Consider the following 25,056-nt stretch of genomic DNA (forward strand, 5'->3'; position numbering starts at 1 on the left):
AACCTCTTCAAGTGAGTTTCACATTGGATTGATTTCTGTGGATCCTGTGACACTTAAGACTAGAGTAAAGACTGCTGAAACTTCAGCTTTGCATTACAGGAATAACTTATTAAAAAAAAAAAAAAATTAATTGTAATATTTCACACTAGTACTGTATTTTTGATCTATTAAATGCAGTCTTGGCAACAAATCCTACGAAGCCACAGATACTGTACAGATGGAAATCAACCTACAAATGCCCACTTACAGTTGCATCTTAAACTGTGAATTTCAGTAGAAAAAAAATCCCTCACCTTTACCCAACGAGTATTCCTACAGTGTTTTGACAATAACTAGGACCTCAAGTATGGAGAGTAAAGGTATGCATATGGAAATATACAATGCAGGCCGACCTACAGTAACACAGTTCACTTCAGTCTCCACACACACACGCACATACACTCAAACAGAGACAGCCAGCTTGTTTTAGCCCACAAATTCCAATCTGTCACTTCATCACCCTGCAATTTTTATCCTGTTGTTATGCAAATCCAGTGCAGCGCTCCGTACTGTCAGGAAAAGTGATGAGCCAAAAGGAACAGTGAAGCAAGGAACAGGAGGTTCAGCAGGGTCATGCTGAGTTTTTAAGAGGCTGCTTTTGTATGATAAAGCTCTGTTCACTTATCTACTCAGTCACGCTGTTATTCGGGCACAGATCTCATCCTTTACTGCTTTTTTAATTTTTGAGGATTGTTTTATCAAGATCCCAGCAGTCAGCCCATTTAAATAGAGGCTTGTCATTTAAGAAGCGCTCTTGTCTAAAAAGTGCCACATGTTATGTGTTAACAGCTGGATAAGAACTGAAGCAATGGAGGTTAAAGTGGATCGCCGGAGGGCGTCGTGACAGCGATACCCACGAGGGGATTAGAACTAACAACCTCTTGATTCTTGGGCCGTCGCTCTCAACCATGTACTTTTCTTAAAGCCCAGAGCTTTGCAAGCATTGTACAGAACACACTAATGTAATACAACATTTCAGCCAAATAAAAGGAGGCTATGTGCTAAAGCTGGATAAAAGTCATGCAAAACGGGGACGCATTTGCTTTAATGTACCTTTAAGTGCTCTCCTCAAGTACTTGGCAATAAAAAAAACACTTGCTTGGATCTCCTATTCATTTTCTCTATAGAGAAATCAACCTTTGCCTTCAAAATAAAATTTCCTAGACAGACCTACCATAAACACAGAGGTTAAGCGATATATACGAGTCGGTCATAAGCAAGGCTCATTACAACTTTATTACAAAAAAAAAAAAAAAAAAAAAAACAATTAAACACTGATTTCCTGAAGAAAAATTACCTATAATCCTGAAGCAAGATCTACTTCAAAGCAGTGACTGTTCACTTCCAGAATCTAAGCATGTAAACAAATGTATCTATTAGAAACTAGTAATCTATTAAACTATTATAATTTTGATTTATTTTAACTAAATAAATACATGAATTAACTTAATAAAAAAAATATCTAATTTTGTAAATGGAAGTTCATTTAAGTAGGCCTGTCACTAACAATTATTTTGACAGTCGAGTAATCGTCGATTATTCTGATGATTAATCATTGATTATTCTGACAATTAATAGAGTCGTCTGATAATTTTTTGTGGTAATAAAAATAGACCTAAGCAAACAATAGACTTTAAAATGACTTAAAATACACATATAATAGCAACGAGACAGTAATAATCGGTTCAAATAAATTATTAAAAGCAAGCAATAATATGGTTTTATTTAACAAAACAGTTAAGTTACATAATGGAATAAAACAATATAATCATAACCTAAGTACATTACGCATTGTATCAAATGCCTGGGCGCCAACGGCCTGACGATTGTTTTTACACTTTACAGCGCAATCTAATCCTTGTTTAATATTGACTAAATGTTTCATTCAAATGTCCAATTAATCTTCAGTATTTGGCCACTTCTTTATGATAGAAATGCTACAGTGTCATTTCTTGAACAAGAACATGTGGAATCAAAACATGCAAACAGAGCGAGAATTTTAACTTTTATTTTGAAGTTACCATGAACAGTTAGCATATTTAGAATGATAATGATATATTCTCCTGTGTTGGCGTATGTTTATAAATGATTTACCTTGTAAATCTGATAGAATGGTGCACATTGTTCCAAGATTAAACTTATAAACCCAAAATCAGCAATATGCAAATATGGAGTTTGAGACGGTCCATAAATGTAAATGATAACTGTTTGTGTACAGCAGCATTTTGACGGCTAATCTACATGGACAAATTTTTTTTTTAAGAATGGAGTACTTGCAATTTCAACAGCCCCACATTTAAGTATAAAAGCATTTAAGTAACGTTACACATTACATTTTTAGTTTAGAACTGGTGTAATGTGGTGATTCAATGTCACAGCTGCATGGTTTAAGACTTAAATTAGTGTTTATCAAAGAGTTTAAGATGAGATTTCATCTGAAAAAGTAATCAGTCACTGTTGTACTTTATTTGAATCCATACAACAGTGTTGAGTTTACCTCATTTTATAAGGTGAGTGAGCAGCCTTTATATGAAGCCGCTGCCATTGTAGTCACTGAGTCACTTTCGCCAGTTTAGAAGTCAGGAAGGTGCATATGTTTTAGAATACATCCAAATAAACGGTATAAAAATTGAGCAAGACAAACTTCTGAGTCCCAAATGAAGCCCGTCAGACCACTCTCTGGTCATACGGAGCACGGTTCACACATCACTGGACCACAAACAGCAACCGAGCTGAACTTCAGCCATATGAGAAAGCTCTGTGACGGCAGACAGCTCAAATTCTTCTCTTCTGACAGAACCACTAATCACACCCAATCAGCTGCTGGTGGTAAATGGGCCCGAATGGATGGCTAGCAGCGAAGCATCCCGGCCCACTGTCTGATACCACACACACTGAGGTAAACAAATATCACACAGCCCATTAGTCCTCCAGCTCATTCCACGGCCTTCTGCCAGCCTGTGAACCGGCAACTGCGTTTTACGAACTCCGTAACAAATGTAAGGAAACAAGTGGAAAAAAATGAAGGAGGAAGGAACAAGAGGCGAGGAAAGGGTTTCAAACAAAAACAAGGCCATTAAAAGCCAGGCCAGCCGGTGCGCTAAGGTGCCACGAGTCATGATCTTCAAGCGGATCGGGTTGTGGCGGTGATGCGGGCAGGCTGGGGCGCTGAGGTGTGTTAATGTGAATGACAAGCTCCAAGCGCTCACCTGCAGGCTAATGGCCACCGGCTCGCTCTGATGGACACACATATACATACACACACACTTCCCTCATCACACACTTTCGCCTGAATTCACATGCAAATGTGCGTGTGTACGTGAAATACTCAAGCACTTTCCCCGACATGATATGCCATTAGTATCAGGACGGATTTCGGTAATTCTGTTAAAGTGCAGCCGGTCCTGTAATTTTCCCTCGCTCGGTGACAGTATGAGTCCGAGCGAGAAGGAGGGGGCAGCCAAAGAGTGACACACATCGTGAAAAGAGAGACGGAGCGTGTATTTTCACCATCACTGTGTGCACAAAGCAAAGAGGAAACACTTTTATTGTAATTGCGTCTTACATGAGCATGGAGAAATCCACCGTGGAATTCAGATAATGGCTGATTAATGTCCCTATGCGGATAGACAGGTGTCTCGGACCTTACTCTCACACGTAGACGTGCTTGCACGCCCGCTTACGCTGAACGCCACATTTAAGAAACTAATTAAGCAAGCTTTTGATAGCGCCGTGATAAGTAATACAAAATGCTCATTGGTACCTTAACGTCCTAAGTGGTTTAAAAAGTGAGGCAAGGCACACCTAATGTGACAGCCCACATTATTTGTGACAAACTAAACTTAATTATTTCATTAATCCGGGATGGTGAAAATAAGAGGACATCTGTAATTATTTCAACAGGCCCTGATGCTTTCACACGGGTACAGACGCGACCACTAACCTTCCAGCTTGCCATGTTTGGATAGCACTCGGACCAAGGCCACATACTTCTGAGCATCCAGCGCTACCTCAGAGTCCTTGCGAGCACTGAAACGCCAAAGAACAGTAAACACACATTGACAAATGAATTTAAGTCACATTCTTTTTGCTGCGAATGTTTCAGATTCAAAGGGATACTTCACTTGAGAATTAAACTGTCATTATTTGCTCACCCCCTCATGTTGTTACAAATCCTTCTGAATTGACTTCATTTGTGAAAGAAAAAGGTGCTTTTTTTGTTTTGTTTTTTTACAAATATCCAAGCCACTTTAAAGTAAATAAACAATAAGCACCACAAAAGCGGTTCAAACGACTCGTATAGGACTGTCGGCATGAAAAGGAAATTACAATCTTTATTTTTTAATATTGCACACATCATCAGAGAAGAGATGTTGCTATCAGAAGATGTGGAACTTAGTGGTATGGACTACTTATGTTGCTTTTGCATCCTTTTTGAAGCTTGAATGCTCCATTTCCTGAATGTTCATCAAAAATGTCCTTGGGTTACAAGGAAAGGTGCTACAATTGTGGAATGATATGAGGCTGAGTAATTAATGAACAAGGAAGTTTGTATGACGGTGATAATGTGTACGTCTAACTTACAATTCCATCTTTAGCTTGAGGGCTTCCTCAGCATTGTCATGGCGGCAGCACAAGTTGATGAGCATGGCATATGCGGCAGGAGTCATATCTGCTTCATACTGAGTTTTAAGCTCCAGAGCTCGCTCCAATTTCTAACGAGAGATATAAAGTTATGGAAAACAAACTGCAAACATGTATACACAAATACTGATGAAAGGTTTTGAATGATGACTAGTGACAGACCAACATCCACCACATATTATAATGTTGTACAGCTAAAATAACTGGAGACTGAACTTGTCTTGCACATTCAAGTTAATGTCCGAACCCACCCATGCGTTCAAAATAAGGTGCATAATTGGTTCAATCAAATCAGTTGACCACTATAAATGTCTATAAAAATAGTAATCAGTGTCCAGAACACTAAATATACTGATGGGTATTTATGAGAATAATAGACCTCACCTCCTCTGCACACAGGACAGCGATTACTTTTTTGAGGGTGGAACTGGCTGACTTGCCCTCAGCTTTCAGCTCTGTCAGGGTCTTCTCCAGGAATGAAAGTTTCCCCTCCAAACCCTAACAAAAACATGAGTTTATCTGACTGACAGCTCAGCTCAGAACGTTTGGTTAAAAAATATATACATACAGATACGTACTCTAAGCAGTGTTGCATCAGTCTCCAACCCATTGTCCTTTTTATCCACAAGAGCAAGGACATCCTGAAAGAAAAATATAAGACCTGCTCTATTAGCTGTACAATAACAGATGTGAATAAAATGATTAATAACAGATTTGTTTTTGAAGAAAATATTTAGTGGTGTTTGCTATGCAAAAATCTCTGTGATGCCAGGGTGCTGCTATGCAATTAATTAATTAGCTAATGCTAATTAATGCACAATGTGGTTTTTGTGGCTATTTTATTGTCTGCCATGCAAAAAAAAAAAAAGAAGTCTTTTCACTTAGAAAAGTACTAGCACACCTCTAATGTTGAATTTTGGTATAATTCATGGCTGAAAGATGTGTGAATGGTGTCAAATTCATATATCCAAGTATAGAAACGAATACATGTCTTTGCAAACGACACTATTTATAAAATACCTTGACAAGTTCTGGAACTTGGTAGGACTCCAGAATGTTCCTGATTCCTCTGAAGATGTTTGGCGAGATGCTGATATTCTGAAAGAAGAGAAATTATTAACATCATAACTACTGAGCTAACAATTTAACAAATGATCTTTAGCTTTGCTTCAGTGCTTATATGTTATTCTTTATACTAATGCATTTTGAATAATGTTGTAGATAAAACTGTAGATGCTGAATTAAACATTTCTTGTTCTTTGTGTTAAGTAGCTTTTATTTTGTATAGCTAAAAGCTCTGCATACTACAATAGCTATGCATACAGCCATTTGATCAAAAATACAGTAAAACATTACTATTGTGACACTATTGTGTCATTCCTGTGTTGGAAAAAAGCAGAATTTTCAGCAGCCATTACTCCGTCTTCTTCACTGTCACACGATCCTTCAGAAATCTTTCTAAAATGCTTGTTTTTTTCTAAAATATTGTTGTGAACTGTAATATATTTTTTCTCCAGATTCAAAAAGAACAGCATTTATGTAAAACAATTTTTTTATTGCATAAGTTTTCACTGTCACTCACATTTAATGCATACTTGCTGAAACAATTTATTGATCCCAAATTTTGAACGACAGTGTACATGTTTTTATCTGATCATAAGGCATTGTGAATGTCTATCTGCTGGGGTCCTAGACAGATTCGATTTAACAGGCATACCGAACGGTTCACGACACTATGCTTGAGTTGAGTGTTTGCCAACGTACCATGTTCTTAAGCAGGCCGAAGTACTCCCTAATCTGCTCTTCTTTGGAGTGCACCTCTGTCTCGTTCATGGAATCAATCAGGTTGTAAAGGAAGTAGGCCACATTTTCTGCAAAAAGGAGAGAACCACCAATATGACACTTTCTGCTTTCTATAAATACATTAATAGTCATATAAATACACAAAGGGAGCTTCTGTAGGACCAGAACAACAAAAATACTGCAATCCAGCAAATAAGCTCTTAAACCGTGTGTGTGTGTGTGTGTTTTGCTGACACAAGCAGTTTGCTGCAGACTTGACTGAAGTCTGTTTTAACAAGTGGCTGGCAGCTGACAGCCTCACGCACACATTTGTGTTGTGCATGGTGATGGGATGAGACAGAGAGACCGTCTCCATCGCTCCCACCTGCTCGGACACCAGCGCAGAGTCCAGCTCCAGTGCAGCGAGACGACAAACACTCGCAGAAGCTCTGTTAACTCAGCGCAGAGTCAGCAAGCAGACAGCACTCACATAAACATGCGCACGGCTACTATTCAGACTGCATCAGACACACACTTAATGCAAAGTACGGCTGTCAGGATACACTTCATCACTGCCAGTGGTCCTACAGACCTCAGTGTACACACACGATACTGTCAGTGAAACCAGCTCAGAGGACATATATGCATTGAGATTTACTAGTGCAATGTTTTCCAACAGCACAAGAGGCTGATATTATATTGGCTACCAGCTAAGATCATCATGGACATTATGTAAATTAAACAAGAGAATAAAGAAAAGAAAAAAAGTGATAAAGCAGCATAAAAAATAGTTTAGTATGGCATACTACAGTTTTATTAAAACCTATTTTTAACAACATTTTTATGACATTAACTGAAAGACTGAAATATTGTACTTTGAATGAATTTGTCATACTGCAGGAGCATTTAAATCAACTGAAAAGTTCAAAAGAGAAGGGAGGGGGGTTAAAAAATTCCCCCCTTTTCCACCAATTTTCGTTTTAAATAAATGTTAAATACAGAAACATGACCAGGCAAATACAGAGTGTTAAAAAAACAACTTACCTGAAGTTTCAGGGTCAGCACTATTGAACCGAGGGTCTTTATAGAGAAGCTCTGTAATCTGTAACAGCAGATGAAGGGGTCACTTTAACTAAAGTTCTTTGCATTTGTTTTTCACAATCTTTCTTAAAATCACTTGGTTTCATGCTTACCTTTGCCATAAGCTCCACACTGTGAAACCTGTAGGGGGCAGTAGAGGATCAGAGGTGACTCTCACACAGACACAAACAAAAACATTTCTAGTGCAACTTTCAAACTAAATATTTTGGCTGATCATCTGTCAGAGAGTGATTTCAAGATCAAGTACATATTTGGTGTGACTGGGTTTCATTTGACCGGTCAGAACATATAGCAATGTCCTCACACTTTTTGACCAATGAATCTCCATGATTTCTTTTCATGATTTTCCAGTCACCCATGATAACTATATAAGGAGTTTTATTATGCTCACCATGGCTGCATTTATTTGATCAAAAATACAGTAAAAACTAAAGCATTGTGAATTATTACATTTTAAAATAACATTTCATATTTTGTTTGCTTTGAAACTATATGTATTGTGAAAAGTGCTATCTAAATAAATGTGAATTGAAATTAACTTTATATCATTTATTCCTGCGATAACACAGCTGAATTTTCAGCAGCATTACTCCAGTCTTCAGTGTCACGTGATCCTTCAGAAATCATTTTAATATGCTGATTTGGTGAATAAGAAACATTTCTTATTATCAATATTAAAAACAGAACTGCTGCAAATTTCCGAAACTAGAATACATTTTCTACAGGATTCTTTGATGTAGAGATGTATAAACTTCAAAAGAACAACATTTACTTAAAATATAAATATTTTGTAACAAATCTCTTTACTGTCACTTTATCAATTTAATACATCCTTGCTGAATAAAAATGTAAATTAAAAAAAAAAAAAAAAAAAAACTTGCTGAGTGATAATATTGTCATCATATAATCATCATATAATATCATTATGATATATTTATAGTATGTGTTTAAAAAAAAAAAAAAAAAAAAAAGCTTTCTAGAGCCTCAGTGGTCACATAAATACACATTCATATACAGTCCGACAACATGCTGGGAAATCAAGATGCAGTAGTGGTAGGGAGTGTTGACAGCGGACAGCAGGGAGATGAGGAAGGAAAAAAGATTCAGCATTGTTTAATGATTAAATTATCTCCTGACCTTGATTATTACAAGAGCAGGTCGCTAAGGAGACAGGGCCCTGACAACCCCCTCTACCCTTCTGACAACCCCAATTACAAACCTGACATCCATCGCTGCCGGCAACCTCCCTGCTCCGCTTTCACATCTAAATGCTTTGCTAAAAACAGAGGACAGCAGCATCTGCTGCCCTACGGCCCCTGCGCTCAAATCAGAGTTAAAAACAGAGCTGGTCCTTAACTATTGTGCATGATTGGATTGATTTTAGATCTAAGCTGAGTGAGTGCACTAAGTGATACCATAAGAAAATTATGTGATAAATAAAATACCACGACAGGTTTATGAGTATGTGTGAGGAATAAGGTGATCCTTCTAGGGGGAATTAGGCAAAAAAAATAAACACTGACAGCCATGCTGATGGCTAAAATGCCCATGTGAGTATTTGCATCTCACCATCAGCGGCAGTCGGGATAGTTAGTAGTCTTTCAGCATCGGACAGAGATGCATCAGAAGCAAAGCAACAAAAGAGGACAAACTCTTATTTGCATTCCTCCCATGCTGTAATTGGGCTAGAGATGACTGCGTCCATATGCATGAGGTGATGAGTGAGTGGCTGTCTAGCCAAAAGGCAGAAAATTCTACTAGCTTACACACAAACACACACACACACACACACACACACACACAGAGAGAGTTTGTTTCGTTACTTACCCTCTGAATCCAGAGATCAGACTGGCTCTGAAAGTACTGAGGTCAATGTTTGGAAGAGCAGGTGAAGACACTGCAAGAGTGTGAAAGTGATGTATGTCATGACAACAGAAACATTTCAACCATTTAACCTTGTTAACATCGTAACTAAAGCTCATTTTCTTAGTGAGCTGCATGTTGGCTTATTATGGATTTAGACCTTCTGGCAAACTTTCTGGATTAATTTTTTTTAATTCCAGTACTAAAACTCCTTTTGAATTCAAATTAAACCAATAGGAATTAAGTCTAAAAAATAAAAAAAGACAGCACGTGGCAAAACTATGAAGGGGAAAAGGTACCATCCATAATTGAACAGCATCTGTCCCCATTCATCTTGGTCAGATAAGGAGCTTCACTCCATTGCTTCATTTTGCACACACACAGAGTATATATACGCAGGGTATATGTATATACTTTTTTCACTTTCCAATCACTTAAATGACCTAATGGGCATGTAGCTGCTTGGTAGAGTGCATGTTTGAGTGGCTATGTATGTGAAGTACTGATGGATGGTAATTAGTCTCCAAGTGATGAGTACTATCATATAGGGAGGGTACATCTAAAAAAAATCTTTGAGTGTACATGATATACAAACATGAGATATACCGGCAGAGAGTGGTTGAAAGAAAGGAAAAGAGGTCAATTTTCATGAAAGCTAATGCTTACTCAGAGAGAACAGCCCTGCAAGGTTTCCACGTGACGCTTCCGTTCGTAATTCTGCCGCAATCAACATATTGGCGTCCACGTCAATACCTGCCTCCTGCAATTATCAACCCAAGAGTGTTTCAGACGGTTACATAAACCAACAAGCCACACATATATCTAGTACAATTACCTTCAGAGAAGTGCGGGCACTGTCCACTGATGGGAAAGTCGGCAGGATATAGATACTAAAAGTCTCAACGTCCGACGAGACGCCCAGTTCTTGCATGGCCCTTAGTGCTTGCATAGCACCTGAAAGGAAACAAAAAGCGATTTATTCAAACATGTGCACCTTAAAATGTAATTCATGACATACAAAAGTTGTGTCTGCACCAAAGTTCAAAGATGGAAGTCTATGAAGCAAAATAGAGCCAAGTTCTCATAAAATTTTAAGTGACAAATAGGAAACTATGTCTTGTAATACACGTGATAAAGTACAAAAAAGGGGAAACCTGCTTTTTACCTGTAAAGCTTCTCTACAACAGTTTTCTGAATGATTCTCGGTATAAATTTGTGAAGATTTGAGCATGTTTTGTCCCAAATACAGCAAATTCAGCTTTTTTTTCCTTGAATTTATGCAATTAATGTGGGCCTTACATCATAGGTTGGAAAATACAGATACAAAAAAAAAAAAACAGTATATCACATCCCACCATCGCACCTGCTCATTCAGTCCACCAAAGCAATGACTCAGCATTACATATTTAAACCATGATTTAGAAAAATTATATTCTTCCCTATTATGCGGGAAAGAAATAAGCAAAAACATCTTTTCATAAGTTCTAAGACTAATGATGCACTGATTCTGGGATTTTTTTTAAACCAGCAACATGATTTAAAGCCCAAGGCTGTTTACAATTCACTGAACCAGGTCTTAAATTGAAAGCATTAATAAACAAATGAAATAAAATGCTCGGATAATTAGAATTATTATTATTAATTATCACATCAGTCTTCCAGTGGCATGGCCTGGAGGAACACCTCCTTCAGGCAGAGGATTCAGGCCTGTACCCGGCACTCCAGCAGGGCCCTTCACTCCTGCCTAAAGCACCACATGCATATGGAACAGTCTCTCGACCTACTCAAGCAAACATTTGTGTGTGGGAGCACGTGAACTAGCGATTTGTGTTCTGTTTACTCTTCACCTTGGTCCTTAGCACTCTGTATCGCAATGCTCAGGGGACACCTACACACCTGAATAAAAGATAAGAGCTGCTTTTATCTGCCATTAAAACCTGCATCTGGCACCAGGAGTGGACAGCAACCGGTGTGTGAGAGCATTAGCCAGGTACAGCACCTGGAGGCTCTGTCCATCCATCCACCCCATCTTATCTGTGCTGTGCATCTTTCTTCATTCATCCTTTCTTGCAACTCAGTAGCTCTTTGCTTTCAAGCAAACGTAAACAGTCATCCAGACACTCTCTTCTCAATGGAGCCTGAGAGCCGTCTGTCTATTCATTCTTTCATTTTTATGAGAGAAGCACACCCGTTTTGCTGTTAAATAATCCATTGATCCATTTGTCAGCCATAAAAGTTGGCCCAGACAGCGCTGGCCAATAGGTAGCATGTGAATGGGGATAGAAAATGGATATCCAGTCACATCACCAGCCGATTCAAGACTTCTCTCAATTCAGAAAGTAGGTGAGAGGGCTTTTATGGAACAAATCCGGTTGAATTAATTCTCTGGCGACCTCCAAGTTTCTGTTTGCTACATCACCAGCTTTGATGACTGAACTGTAAGTACGGGAAGTAACCAAGACTGCGGTCTCTCTTACTAGAGGAGCACTAAAAGGAAGAGGTCAGAGTTCAAACTGTCAACAGTAGCTGTATCTTCAAGCTCAGTTTTGAAATGAAATGGATTTTAACATTTTTAAAAGCCAAAAGTATATCTTGCTAGAACCAAAACTGGAAGTCTGTTGAAACAGGAAAGCACATATACATAAAATGTTCAAAAAATTCTCAGCAAGAAATTAAATTGATCAAGTCACAATGAGGACATTTATAATGTAGATTTCTATTTCAAATAAAAATACTTTATATTCTTAAAATAATTCTCCAAAAAAGGTTTCTATAAAATATTAAGCAGTACAATTATTTTTAACATTGATAATAACAAGAAGTTTCTTGAGCACCAAGAATGATTTCTGAATGACCACGTGACTTAAGTAATGCTGATAAAATTCAGCTTTACGTCACAGGTATAAATGATGTTTTAAAATATATTCAATTACAAAACAGTCATTTGAAATTGTATGGTCAGAAGACAAACATTAGCACAACTGTAGTGCTATTACTATACATTATCTGACAACAGAATTTGTAAGAGCAAAGCAAAGCCATTCCAGATTGAGTCTTCCTGTTTTATGTAATCCAGAAAGAAAAATGTGCCAGTTCAAGTAAGCTCCAGAAACAATATAATATGAAGAAACAGAGAGGAACTAAATGGCAAGATCACTTCCCACCTCTAGTCCTTGAGATGATCCCCCTCAGAAGGATATTAAAGTTGATGGAAGCCCTAAAGTTATTGAGATTTAAAAGAACCCAGCATCTAATGCAAGTGGATGACAAAAAGCGGATTTTTAAGATGCAGATGTAAAAGCCTGTTGTGAGTGCTATGTGAGGGACTAAGGCATTCTTCTTGCACCATGTCACAAGCAATGAGCTGCACTACTTCTTGAATCTGACAAGCACTGCTCGCTCGTGGCTGCGGAGACAAAGCTAGCATATGCTTTTTCAAACTCGCTTGCCCAAATCCACACCTCATCAAAATGCAGACTTTTCCCCCTCTCCGCACTTGTGAACGGGTGGACAGAAAACCGGTGGGTGGAAAGGGGGATGGGCATCTGCCCGCTGGTGACACCTGTGGACAGAATGTGACATGGTGCTAAATATTTCATGGCCGTGCACAGCGGCGCACGTAATTGAAAGTGAATTCCCTCAGAGCGCTCACATTTACATGAGACCCAGTCACTACAAATTCTGTCATGTAACCTTCACGTAGTGCAGACTTCAACACTGAGCAAAAAAAAAAAAAAAAAAAAAAAACTGTACAGGAACAGAAAGGTGAGAGTGATCCTGCATGTTTCATGAAGGTTATTGGTTAAAAATGAAATGTTTTTATACTCGCTGTTGCAGTTCCAGCAGGAATAATCAGGACATGCTCTTTTGTCATAACATTTATTTGTAAGTCTGGAACAGATAAACTGAAAGAATTATGGATGAAAACATTTATATTCATCGTCTAGGTGTCAAAGAGAGAGTCAATTTTTCCTATTTCACAGCTAAATAAATAAATAGCCTACTCTAGCTTTTCACAATCCAATTCATTCCAGATGGATAATTCCAAATCCTGGACAATTCTTCCATGTAGGAAATAAATCATATTATGAAAGTAAGTGGTTGCAACATGCACAATAATGACTGTACAGAGGAGTGTTTAAGAATAAGACTGGAAGCTCAGGACTCACCGGAAATGTTCTTGTCTTTCTGGTAATGAGTGAATAGGGGCCAGAAGTAGTGAGGTCTGAGAGGCAAGCCCTCCTCCTTCATCCTTCTCATGAGCTCAACAGACATACCTTAAAACGATGAAGCATATTTCACAAATCGAGTTGTGAGATTATCAGATAAACTAAAAATAAAGAGAAAGAACTGGGCCCAGAAATGTTTAACACAGGATCGTTTTAATCCTGTTATAATAATCCTCCTGAGTATTAATGTTTTAACATTTCAAACGCCTTAACTTTCTTATTAGGTTAATATCTTCATTGCACTTACTGGTATTTTTAGCTTCCAGAGCGCACTGAAGGGTGAACTGCAGTGGTGATGAGTGCAGACCTGAATCTTTTAGATCTTTGCTAAACCCAACTATGTTTTCCACAGACTGTAAGGCACAAACATACAAATTAACACAGCATCAATAACATTACGCCGTCTCAGAACAACTTAAAGGAATAGTTCACCCCAAAAGAAAAATGTTGTCATCATTTACTCACCCTCATTTCCTTCCAACCCTGTAGAAGTTTCTTTCTTATGTTGAACATGAAAGAAGATATTTTGAGGAATGCTGGTAATCAGGGCTTGACATTAACAACCGCCAACCCGCCAAATGTAACACAGTCACTCCCACTAGCCACTTTGGCGGGTTGAATTTAATATAAAGTAACAGAGCTCGACATTAATGCTTGTCCAGGACAAGTAGATTTTTTGAAGGGACAAGTGAAAGAAGATAATTTTACTTGCCCGACCGGACAACTAATCTGATTAAAACATCTAATTGCACCAAAATTTCGGCGAGAATGGTTCTGATTTTATTACATTCGGTATAAGTGGCGAATGATAATGCATAATCAGTAACAACAAGGTCGCGCCAGTTGAACCTCACGCAGCCTGTGAGAGAGAATCTCACGGAGAAATCAAAACAAATGAACGCAACTGCACACAGAAGAATCATAAAAATGTTACTTAGTTTTTATATTTATAACATACAGCCTAGTTAAGCAACATGACACGACCAAGAGAGTGAAGTTTTCCCTGAAAACCATGATTGCAAATGTAACATTTTATACAAGAGTTAAAACTAGTATTTAATATACATTTTAGTTCAGTATTTGAATTTTAATTTATTGAAAGGATATATTGTCAACGTTGACTGTTTTTGCTCCTTTTGGTAAATGATGATAGTTCCAAACAAAGATCACAGCAGAACAGTCGAGCATCTCTGAGCAACACACAGTGGTGTTTTGTTAATGAATGACTTTTGGACGTTTTTTAATTTTTAATAATTTGAGTCAATGATTCAGTATTTCATTCATAAGGACAGGCACTTACTTCATTCTTAAATGAATCAGCTGTCTGAACGAATCATTTAAAGGTCCCATATTGTCAAAACTGAAATTTCCTGGCTTTTTTCATGATAACTGAGGTCTAAGGGCTATGTAACTACCATACAAGTTTCAAATCAGTCAGTCCACAGTAAAGTGCACACAGCCTGCATGAAGTAGTTTTTTCACGATCCCTTGTGACTTCCGTATATGTGACGTCCGATCTACTCAGTCACCATCCCGAGCACCACCCACCGTCCTTTTGCCAAACCCCCAGACAGCATCGCGTCCAAGCCATTATTGAGCAACAACAACATGGAAACATGTCGAAAAGGTTAACTTTAATGGACAAAACCAGATCGGCCGACCTGTAACGTTACACTCTTCACTCAAAGAATGATCTGACAGGATTGTTACCATGAGTGGACATGTATAGTAAAGACAAACTCACCGTGTCTATCTAGTCATGATGAAGATGTAAATACATTTTAATTTCAGCAGGCAACTATTTTTACAGGTACATTATCATTCCAGCCACAATTAATCACAATAATGTATATACAATTACAAATGATTATATGTAAATCGTCAGTTTGTTGTTTTACACACATGCACACAGACATTATTTCATACACGACAGTCTTGAGATGCAAGAAATCTTCAGACGTGCCCATAACAACAAAAGACAATACTTTATTGAACCTTTTCTGATAAGAAGTGTGTGCTGCAAACGCGAGCATTTTTGACGATGGTTTCCGTCCAGTCCGCTCATTTTATTGCGTTTAACCACAGCTGTAGTGTAGTCGTTTTTTTGTCTGGCAGTGGCAGCAGGTATGCGATCAAATTTCTAATTTGAGGCTGTATTACATCGATTCTGGCACCCAACATCACAAAAAGATTATATTTTAAGCTCCTTATGAAGCTGAATCTGCGCTGGTTTGTTTTGCCTCCAGCTAGCGCTGTGACGTAATTGTGACGTCGGCCCTACATGACCCTAGTTACCTGTGGTTGGCCTAGCCGTGCATCACTCAGAAAACAACAGGCCAATCAGAAGAGAGGCTCATGAATATTAATTAGACAGGCCAAATCGACCTGTTTTTACCAGAGCTGTAAAAATATATTGAGATGGTTTTTGGTACTTATACTGCAAATATATATTCTTAAGGACATCAAAACCTAAAATAAAACTCCAGAAAGGTGTACAATATGGGACCTAGAATCAGCTGTCTGAACGAATCATTTAAAGGCATGCTTCAATGACTCATTAGGATAGTCACTTGCTGCAACCTACTGGCGGGTTACTTTAATAGTAGCCTATCTTTGCATTTTTTCCAACATTTCATATTTGTATATTAAAAATGTTTTACATTTACATTTAGTTATTTAGCAGACGCTTTTAAGTGACTTACAAATGATATATTTTAAAACAGTGAGCTCACAACATTTTTTATGCTGTTATAATTGCATACAGTGTAAATGCATTTGTGCTATATTTCAGCTACATTGAACCGTCTGTGTAAATGCATCTGAATGCCGCTCCAGTCACTTCTGTTCTTTCTGCAGTGGAAAGATTGATTTTGTAGATAGCCTACTGATTTCATATGATTGGTAACAGCCCTATATTATCTTATTATATTAAGTGAAATTATTAATAAAATGAAAGATGTATGCATTTAATATGGTTAGGGAAAATTCCCTTTAAATAGGTCAAAGATGACCAGGAAATCATTTAAAATACATTTTTGTATGCAGTATTAAGTCATAGCCTATAAAACATGATTTCCCAACAACAAAATTGTGGCCAGCGAAAATGCTGAGTGGCTAGTAAATTTGGAAAACCACTAGCCACAGTGGCCAGTGAGCAAAACAAGTTAAGTCAAGCCCTGCCGGTAATCAAACAGTTGATGGTGGCCAACAACTGTTGTAAGAAAGAAGCTGAAACAGGTTTGGACCGACATAAGGGTAAGTAAATGACAAAATGTTAATTTTGAGGTGAACTACTCCTTTAACATACATGTACACTTAATATGAAGAGTTCATTTGCAAAAACAGCTAAATGCATTTTTAACAATTCTCAGAAAACATGTTTTTTCCTTGTATATTCCAATTAATCTCAATCGAACTGCAGTTGGGTTATTTTGACTGGGTTAAAAAAAACTAAACAAAAAACAGCTAACTAACACAAAACACAAAAACATGATAACATAATAAAATAAATGATCTGAGTTATCTGTTTTTGCAAATAAACTCTTCATATGCACTTGTAGAAATGTTTAGGTTGGTTCCCTTTACCTTGTCCATATTGACGCAGTGGCGAAGAAAGAAGTTTCCTATGTCTGGAGAGTCACTGGTCTGTGACTCTACCAGCAGGCCGGTGAAGCTCCTCAGCACAGAAAACGCAGTCTCTTCATGTCCATGGGTAATCAGACTCAAGCAGAGGTTCATAGCGTCTGAGGAAATAGAAACAAATGGATGGGTCAGTATCAAAATAAAAAACGATCAATTATTGATAACTTTCCCAAAATCCCATAACTTCTCACTGCACCAATATTGTATGTATCCCATTTCTATAATTGGACTGGGTTAATATTTAAAACACTTAAAATTGAATACATGTGGGATCATTATAGCTAAGTATGGACCACTACGGTAAGCACTTAGGGCAAAATTCAAAGCTAATGGTCCCATATTCCTTCGTCTTACTTGACGACACTGCTGTCAGCAGACACACCTGGCACATATCCCCTCTCGTGACGCATGCGCTCCACAATCTCAGGCACATACTGCTGATGGCCGGCCTTAGTCAGACTGAAAACCACCTGCATCAAATCTCTGTCCATCAGAAGGATATCTGCATTCTCCACAGTCTCTAAAGTCTAGAGGAGACAAAATATGATATATATTATTACCTAAAAACAAATACAAATAAACAAGAATATCAATTATTGCAGTTTAACTTTTGATTGTGCTACGGTTCTTAAAAATAAAGATATTAGGGCTGCCACTAACGACTATTTTTATTTCCATTAATCTATCGATTAATCTAAACGATTAATTTCCCACCAAAAATCTACAATTTTACTTAAGAATATTTTATTAAACCAAATGAAATCCAAATTTCTATTAAATCCTTTTTTTAAAGCAAAAGTAAAGTGCAACAGAGTGCTAGAAGCAAGTGTCCATCTCATAGTCCAAATCACTGAAATCAAAGTTCAGTATTATAGTGTAAGAATGATAACATATCCACGCGTTCTAGTCTACTAATAATAAAATTATAATTAAAAAAAAACTTTTTAAAAGGAGTATTTACCAGAAATATTATTTACCAGAATTTATTTAGGAGAAAAATATAAATGTGCAGTATTTCTGAAAAAAAAAAAAGAAATAAAAAAAAAAACAAATTTTTTTTAATCAATTAATTGGAGATGCTTTTGATTATTAAAATTTAATGGAACCATTAAAATGGAATCCAGAAAATAATAGAAAACAGAATTTGGTACAGATAAAACTGTAAAACTCAATTAATTAGACTTTTGATTAATACAATTTAATTTAGCCATTAAAACATAGTATAGAAAAATGAAAATGGAAAAAAACTGAATTTGGGAATAAAACGGATTTCATAGGGCCCTATAATTATTATTATTATTTTTTTTTGTGGTAATAAAAATAGATGCAAGTGAACAATAGCCTATAAAATTACTTAAAATACATATATAATAGCAATGAGGCAATAATAATTAGTTCAAATAAAGTATCAAAAGCAAGAAATCATATGGTTTTATTGAACAAAACTGTTAAAATACATTGTATTATAAACAATAGAAATAATGTAGATTACGCATAACAACAAAGGCCTGCAGGAGGCGCCGACGGCCTGATGATTGTTTTTACACATTACTGTTTAATATTGACCAAGCACCATTTAATTCAAACGTACACTTAATCTTTAATATTTGGCCCTTTCTTTAGGACAGAAATGCTACAGTCACTGTAATTAAATGAATATGTGGACATCAAACCGTGTAAACTCAGAGTGAGGGGTCGAGCTTTTATTTTGAAATCGCGATGTATTCTCCTGTGTTTGTGTAGGTTTATAAATGATTTACCTTACAAACCTGATGAAACGGCGCACGCTGCGTTCCCAGATGAACGTTATAATAAACACAAACTCACAACAACATGCAGAGATGAGTTTGAGACGCTCCACATGTAAATGATAACAGTTTCTGTGGAGCTACTGTGAACGGAGCCGCTGTGAGACGCACGTAAGTTACTTGGAAATAGTTAAAGCGCATATAGACCTATACTGTGTTAGAATTGCAACCTGCATATAATTATTTAATTAAATCACAGCTTTTGTGAATTCACAATTACGCTTAATTATGATTTTTAAATGGGTTTAATAAATCATGCAGCCTTGGAAAACAGTCTAATAATGTGTTTTATGGATATTTTTGAATGTACCGGGTGAGTGCAGAAAGCTGCTAGCAAGCTAGCTAACATATGTAAACATTGCTGACAAGTTGCTGCATGAGATCACGTCTGGCATGATAATCTTAATAATATCTTGTAGTGTGTGATGCGCCATGATATTGAAATTTTGTAGTGTGCGTATTTTTAAGATTTGAGGGAAGAAAATCTGCAAAGATTCTCCTTATGTGTGTGCTGCAGCCAGATTTCATAATCGGTTAGGATTTTAAACCTCCTGTAGTGTGAGCCCGGCTTTAATCGATACGAGCAAAATGAAGTCGACGATTTTTAAAAAAGGACTAAAATCAACGAATCGCGACAGCCCTACATGAAATGTATACACAACCATTAAAAAAATCTGAGGTCAGCAAGCTGTTTTCAAAAACATATAAATGAAACATTATACACAGCATTTTCTTATGTGTCCATCTCAGCCCCCACAATAACAGACCTGTTTAATTTTGGCAATATTGCCTTTCTCAGCATACACGTTGAGGAGAGACAGGTATGTGTCTGGGCCCGGCTCAATCCCTGCACCTTTCATGACTGATAGGATGCCTTCAGCACTGTCCATGTCCCTGTACAAACACAAGTCACTCAACATAAAGGGACCAAACAAAGAAGCAGCACCAAATCAACAGCACTGTCCACTCACCCTGCACGGGCATGGCCGGTCACTAGCGAGTTGAACACAGCTTCTGTGATGGGCAGATCTTTGCTCTTCATAAAGCCCAGGATTGTACTGCAAGTGGCGAAATAGACAGTTAATTCAATTTTTTATTACATAGAATTTTACATAATTCACACCAGTGACACCACAAGGGTAAACTAATTTGCAGAAAATTAAAAACTCACCTTGCACCTTCAATGTCGCCAACTTCACAATAGGCTGTAATAAGTCTCTGATAGGTCACCTAGCCAGTCACAATATAATATAAATGTAAATAAACATGGTTTCCAATTAAATTCCTTAGCTATCATCAGTGATAAGACAATTATCTATATAGCACATTGTTTGTTGCACCTTGCATCAGTCTTACAGTCTAAAGCCGTATCAATAGATTTTTTGTAGTGAATTTTTCATTTAATTTCAGCATTTTTTTCCTGTCCTTGAAGCTTCGATGTAGCAACACACACACATACATATATATATAAATACAGTGCCGTGAAAATTTTTTTTACCTCCTTGTTTTGTTTTTTGGCATATTTGTCACATTTAAAAGATTCAGATCATCACACAAATTTTAATATAATACAAAGATAATGCAAGTAAATACAAAATTTTGTTTTTAAATGATGATTTCATTTATTAAGGGAAAAAAAGCTGTCCAAACCTACCTGCCCCTATGTGAAAAATGAATTGCCCTCTCCTGTTAAATCATGAAAGAACTGTGATTAACCACATTATTTTAGAAAGCTGAGTTAAATTTCATTAGCCACACCCAGGCCTGATTACTGCCAGACCTGCTGATTCAAGAATTCACTTAAATAGAACCTGTCTGACAAAGTGAAGCATGCTTAAAGAGCAACACATCATGCTGCGATCTAAAGAAATTCAAGAACAGATGAGAAACAAAATAGTTGACATGTATCAGTGAGGAAAGGGTTATAACGCCATTTCTAAGGCTTTGGTACTCCAGGGAACCATGGTCAGAGCCTTTATCCACAAATGGATAAAACTTGGAACAGTGGTGAACATTTCCCAGGAGTGGCTGGCCTACCAAAATTACTCCAAGAGCGCAACGACGACACATCCAGGAGGTCATAAAAGAACCCAGAACAACATCTAAAGAACTGCAGGCTTCACTTGCCTCAATTAAGGTCAATGTTCATGATTCAACAATAAGAAAGAGACTGGGCAAAAATGGCATCCATGGGAGAGTTCCAAGGCAAAAGCCACTGCTGAACAAAAAAAACCCCACAAAGGCTCGTCTCACATTTGCCAAAAAATATTATCCCCAATGCTTTTGGGCAAATATTCTGTGGACTGATGAGACAAAAGTTGAACTTTTTGGAAGGTGTGTATCCCGTTACATCTGGCATAAAACCAACACAGGATTTCTAAAAAAAGAACATCATGCCAACAGTCAAACATGGGGGTGGTAGTGTGATGGTCTGGGGCTGCCTCGCAGCTTCTGGACCTGGATGACTTGCCATAATTGATGGAACCAGGAATTCTGCACTCTATCAGAAAATCCTGAAGGAGAATGTCCGGCCATCAGTTTGTGACCTCAAGCTCAAAGGCACTTGGGTTATGCAGCAGGACAATGATCCCAAACACACCAGCAAGTCCACCTCTGAATGGCTCAATAAAAACAAAATTAAGGTTTTGGAGTGGCCAAATCAAAGTCCTGATTAAATCCAATTGAGATGCTGTGGCATGACCTAAAACAGTCCATTCATGCTCGAAAACCCTCCAATGTGGCTGAATTAAAACAATTCTGCAAAGAAGAGTGGGCCAAAATTCCTCCACAGCGATGTGAAAGAGTCATTGCCAGTTTTCGCAAACGCTTGATTGCAGTTGTTGCTGCTGCAACCAGTTATCAGATTTAGGGGGCAATTACTTTTTCACGTAGGGCCAGGCAGCTTTGGACAACTTTTTTCCCTTAATAAATGTATTCATTATTTCAAAACTGCATTTTGTATTTACTCGGGTTATCTTTGTGTATTATTAAAATTAGTTTGATGATCTGAATCTTTTAAGTGTGACAAATATGCAAAAAATTAAAAAACAGGAAGGGGGCAAAACCCTTTTCACAGGCCTGTACATGCGCAAATATATATATATTTTATTTAATTTTTTCCTCCCAACATTTCTGGTTAGTTAAAATAAATATTGTTTACCCCATCTTTAATTAGACTCACCCTGTTCGGCTGAATATTAGCAGCTTCCAATTTATAAAGGAAGTCGGTTGGAGAAAATCTGAACTCATTCTGGAGGTACGTCTTAAGCAGGGCATTGTAATGGCTCACATCATAGCTGGCGCCTGTAGCAAACAACAATATGAGAGTTAAAACCAGATTTAGAAGTACAATGAATAACTGTTCAATTGTCTCTACACATACCCAGTTCTTGAAGCTTATCCCAGATCCGTTGTGACAGCTCTACGCGCTCAGCCAAGGGAACCTCAGGAAGCAGAGAGCCACAGCTTCTCAGCAACAACAGGGCTTGATTTCCACTTGGAGATCCTATCGGAAGTGATTTCAGAAATGAGATGACATGCATGAAATTTATTTATGGAAATGGATGCAAAAAAGATCCATAAACAGACAAGTACCTGTTCTGCAAATATCATGGAAGATACGCAACAGCAGTGTTTTGGTGACCCTGCCGGTCCTTCGGACTGAGCTGTCTAGTTTGGCCAGAGCCCAGTCAAACTGCTGAGCCTGCTTGGAGCGGACCGCCACACTGGGCTCATCCTTCACCAGCCCCCTCTGCTCCGGGACAACACCAAAGTGACGACAGCTCACACAGGGCAGGGTCGATCTGTATGAGGACAAACTGCCAAAACATAAGTGTATACAATCAATCCACATGCATGGCACTACAAGAAATGAAGGTGGTCACTACAAAACCAATTACGAAATTAACAGGCCTCGCTTACAAAAATTTATAAAATCAAATGCATAAGTATGGGTATTGCATATATATTGTTGGTCACACTTTAGAGACCAACTCTCACTATTAAATAACTATTAACTTCAACTTTTGCCTCAAACTCCTAATTTGTTGCTTATTAATATGGGGTTGGACTAAGGGATCTAAAATATGGCATTAAAAAATAAGGCATTAATATATACTTTATAAGTACTAATAAACAGCCAATATGCTAGTAATATGCATGCTAATAAGCAACTAGTTAATAGTGAGAACTGGTCCTTAAAACAAAGTGTTACAGTATCGTCTAAGATAATATGATAATTGTTGTAATAATGTGCAAGATGACATTATCAAGTCACAACCAAACAAAAACACACCTCATCTCGTACATTATTAAAACAATTATGATACTATCACATCACTTGCTTTGTTCCTGAATGATTTTAAACAAATAATTTGAATGAATGATTCAATGACTTTCCTCCAACTTCTCGGTTTTCATTTTTCGATATTCAACATTTTATTTTGAAACAATCTCAATCTCATATTATTATTTACACTACTGTAATTACAGTGTGAATACATTGTTACCTCCGAGCTGCATAAAATAGTCTATTTATATGTACATAAAAGCCACTTCAAACACAGATTCTGTGTTTCCTCTGCAGTGCAAAGATGAATTTTGTTGAAACGGTTTCATTTGATTTGTAACAGACAGTCCTACAGTGTTTTACTATAGTAAAATGTATTGATTAATTACAAGAATTTGAAATTATGACACATAAGTAAAAAAACAAACAATTAAAGTAAATAGTAAAAATGTCTCTGGGAATTAATTTAAGGGGGGCAAGTATCACCACGTAATGAAAAAGCACATTTCTGTCCCTGCTGTGAACTAACCACCACATAGAATATGAAGAATATGAGGAAAACATTGAGTAACCAACAAGCAAGTAACAGACTCAATGTTGGCCAATATGATGTGCAGTATTTTGAGACGGCTCAAAATGACCTTGGCATGTTGACCTTTGGCACATCTTAGCATACAGTTTACTGAAAGACTAGCATTAGCCTAAAACATCTATACACAACAAAACACTATTGTATTATATGGACACATTTATTTTCATCATAGGCTTTTTAGTTAATGGATTAATGATTATGTATTTAAATTAAGGCTTTAATATTACTACTTTGTTTCCAAAAAGGCAGATTGAAAAATAATCTGACTGAAAAATGTTATAAGCATTACAAAGAATCTGAAAGAAAAGGTGTAATGGTTACATTCATATATTCTGCAGTGATGGTCATGGGTCACACATCATGGGTGTTATGATCTAATACAAGAAAGCCACATCTCTCATATATAACGCCATTTGATGATTTAGATTTAGGCCTGTTCGTTCAAATGTGGTTAAATGACCTGCATACAGCACGTGATCAACGTGTTATAACCGCACAGTACTGTTATAGGAGTGACAACTGCATGATCTACACACGCATGGCACAGAGTCATGCTGCGTTATACCTGTATACATTTAAGCGTCCCGGGACTGTCTGGACACATAACCCTGCACGTGTAGTCCCGACCGCTCCGCTGTAAAGACGACCAGCTGCCGGTACATGTCTGCTGTTTCCAAAGACCTGAAGCAATGCAGCCGGTGAACATTTAAGGAGCCGGGCTGATCTTAAGAGCGCAGCCATGTTTAGCATGCAGTAAGAGAGAAGCGAAGGACATCCGCACCACGTGACAGGCCAGAGAGCAATGGGCGAGACCAATGTATTCATGGGGGGGATTCAATTTCCTCAAGTGCATTGTTGTTCAAATTGCTCAGATGCATTCCGTTTGTTAATTCTGACAATGTTACGGAAGTTACAAAATGTACGCAAAAATATACAGCGGTAGGCTATACGCAAATAAGCAAGTATTAACAATTGGTATTAAGAATGTTTCTAAATAAATACTATAGAGATATGCTTGAAATAATCTACCAAACAAAATAAACAAACATTTTGTATAAACAAAATACA

At 37.4% G+C, this 25,056-nt stretch overlaps 1 protein-coding gene across 1 annotated transcript in view; it reads right to left on the bottom strand.

Moving 5' to 3' along the window:
* The window catches only part of LOC306882120 (leucine-rich PPR motif-containing protein, mitochondrial-like), a 51,914-nt gene extending 27,128 nt beyond the window's left edge, over positions 1-24,786 (bottom strand). The window contains exons 1-22 of the mRNA XM_079436600.1: positions 24,554-24,786; positions 22,703-22,926; positions 22,491-22,613; positions 22,290-22,411; positions 20,280-20,338; positions 20,080-20,166; positions 19,876-20,002; positions 17,683-17,827; positions 17,244-17,401; positions 13,906-14,011; positions 13,599-13,706; positions 10,265-10,383; positions 10,096-10,189; positions 9,394-9,463; positions 7,659-7,686; positions 7,510-7,567; positions 6,448-6,554; positions 5,704-5,781; positions 5,262-5,324; positions 5,068-5,181; positions 4,624-4,754; positions 3,983-4,068 (exon numbers count right to left, since the gene is read on the bottom strand). Coding sequence (XP_079292726.1) covers positions 3,983-4,068; positions 4,624-4,754; positions 5,068-5,181; positions 5,262-5,324; positions 5,704-5,781; positions 6,448-6,554; positions 7,510-7,567; positions 7,659-7,686; positions 9,394-9,463; positions 10,096-10,189; positions 10,265-10,383; positions 13,599-13,706; positions 13,906-14,011; positions 17,244-17,401; positions 17,683-17,827; positions 19,876-20,002; positions 20,080-20,166; positions 20,280-20,338; positions 22,290-22,411; positions 22,491-22,613; positions 22,703-22,926; positions 24,554-24,738 — 2,392 coding nt within the window. The 5' untranslated portion in view covers positions 24,739-24,786. The remainder of the gene's footprint in view (positions 1-3,982; positions 4,069-4,623; positions 4,755-5,067; positions 5,182-5,261; positions 5,325-5,703; positions 5,782-6,447; positions 6,555-7,509; positions 7,568-7,658; positions 7,687-9,393; positions 9,464-10,095; positions 10,190-10,264; positions 10,384-13,598; positions 13,707-13,905; positions 14,012-17,243; positions 17,402-17,682; positions 17,828-19,875; positions 20,003-20,079; positions 20,167-20,279; positions 20,339-22,289; positions 22,412-22,490; positions 22,614-22,702; positions 22,927-24,553) is intronic.
* Positions 24,787-25,056: the final 270 nt, after the last annotated feature.

Source organism: Barbus barbus (genome assembly GCF_936440315.1).
Source record: "Barbus barbus genome assembly, chromosome: 16".
NCBI classification, from domain to species: domain Eukaryota; kingdom Metazoa; phylum Chordata; class Actinopteri; order Cypriniformes; family Cyprinidae; genus Barbus; species Barbus barbus.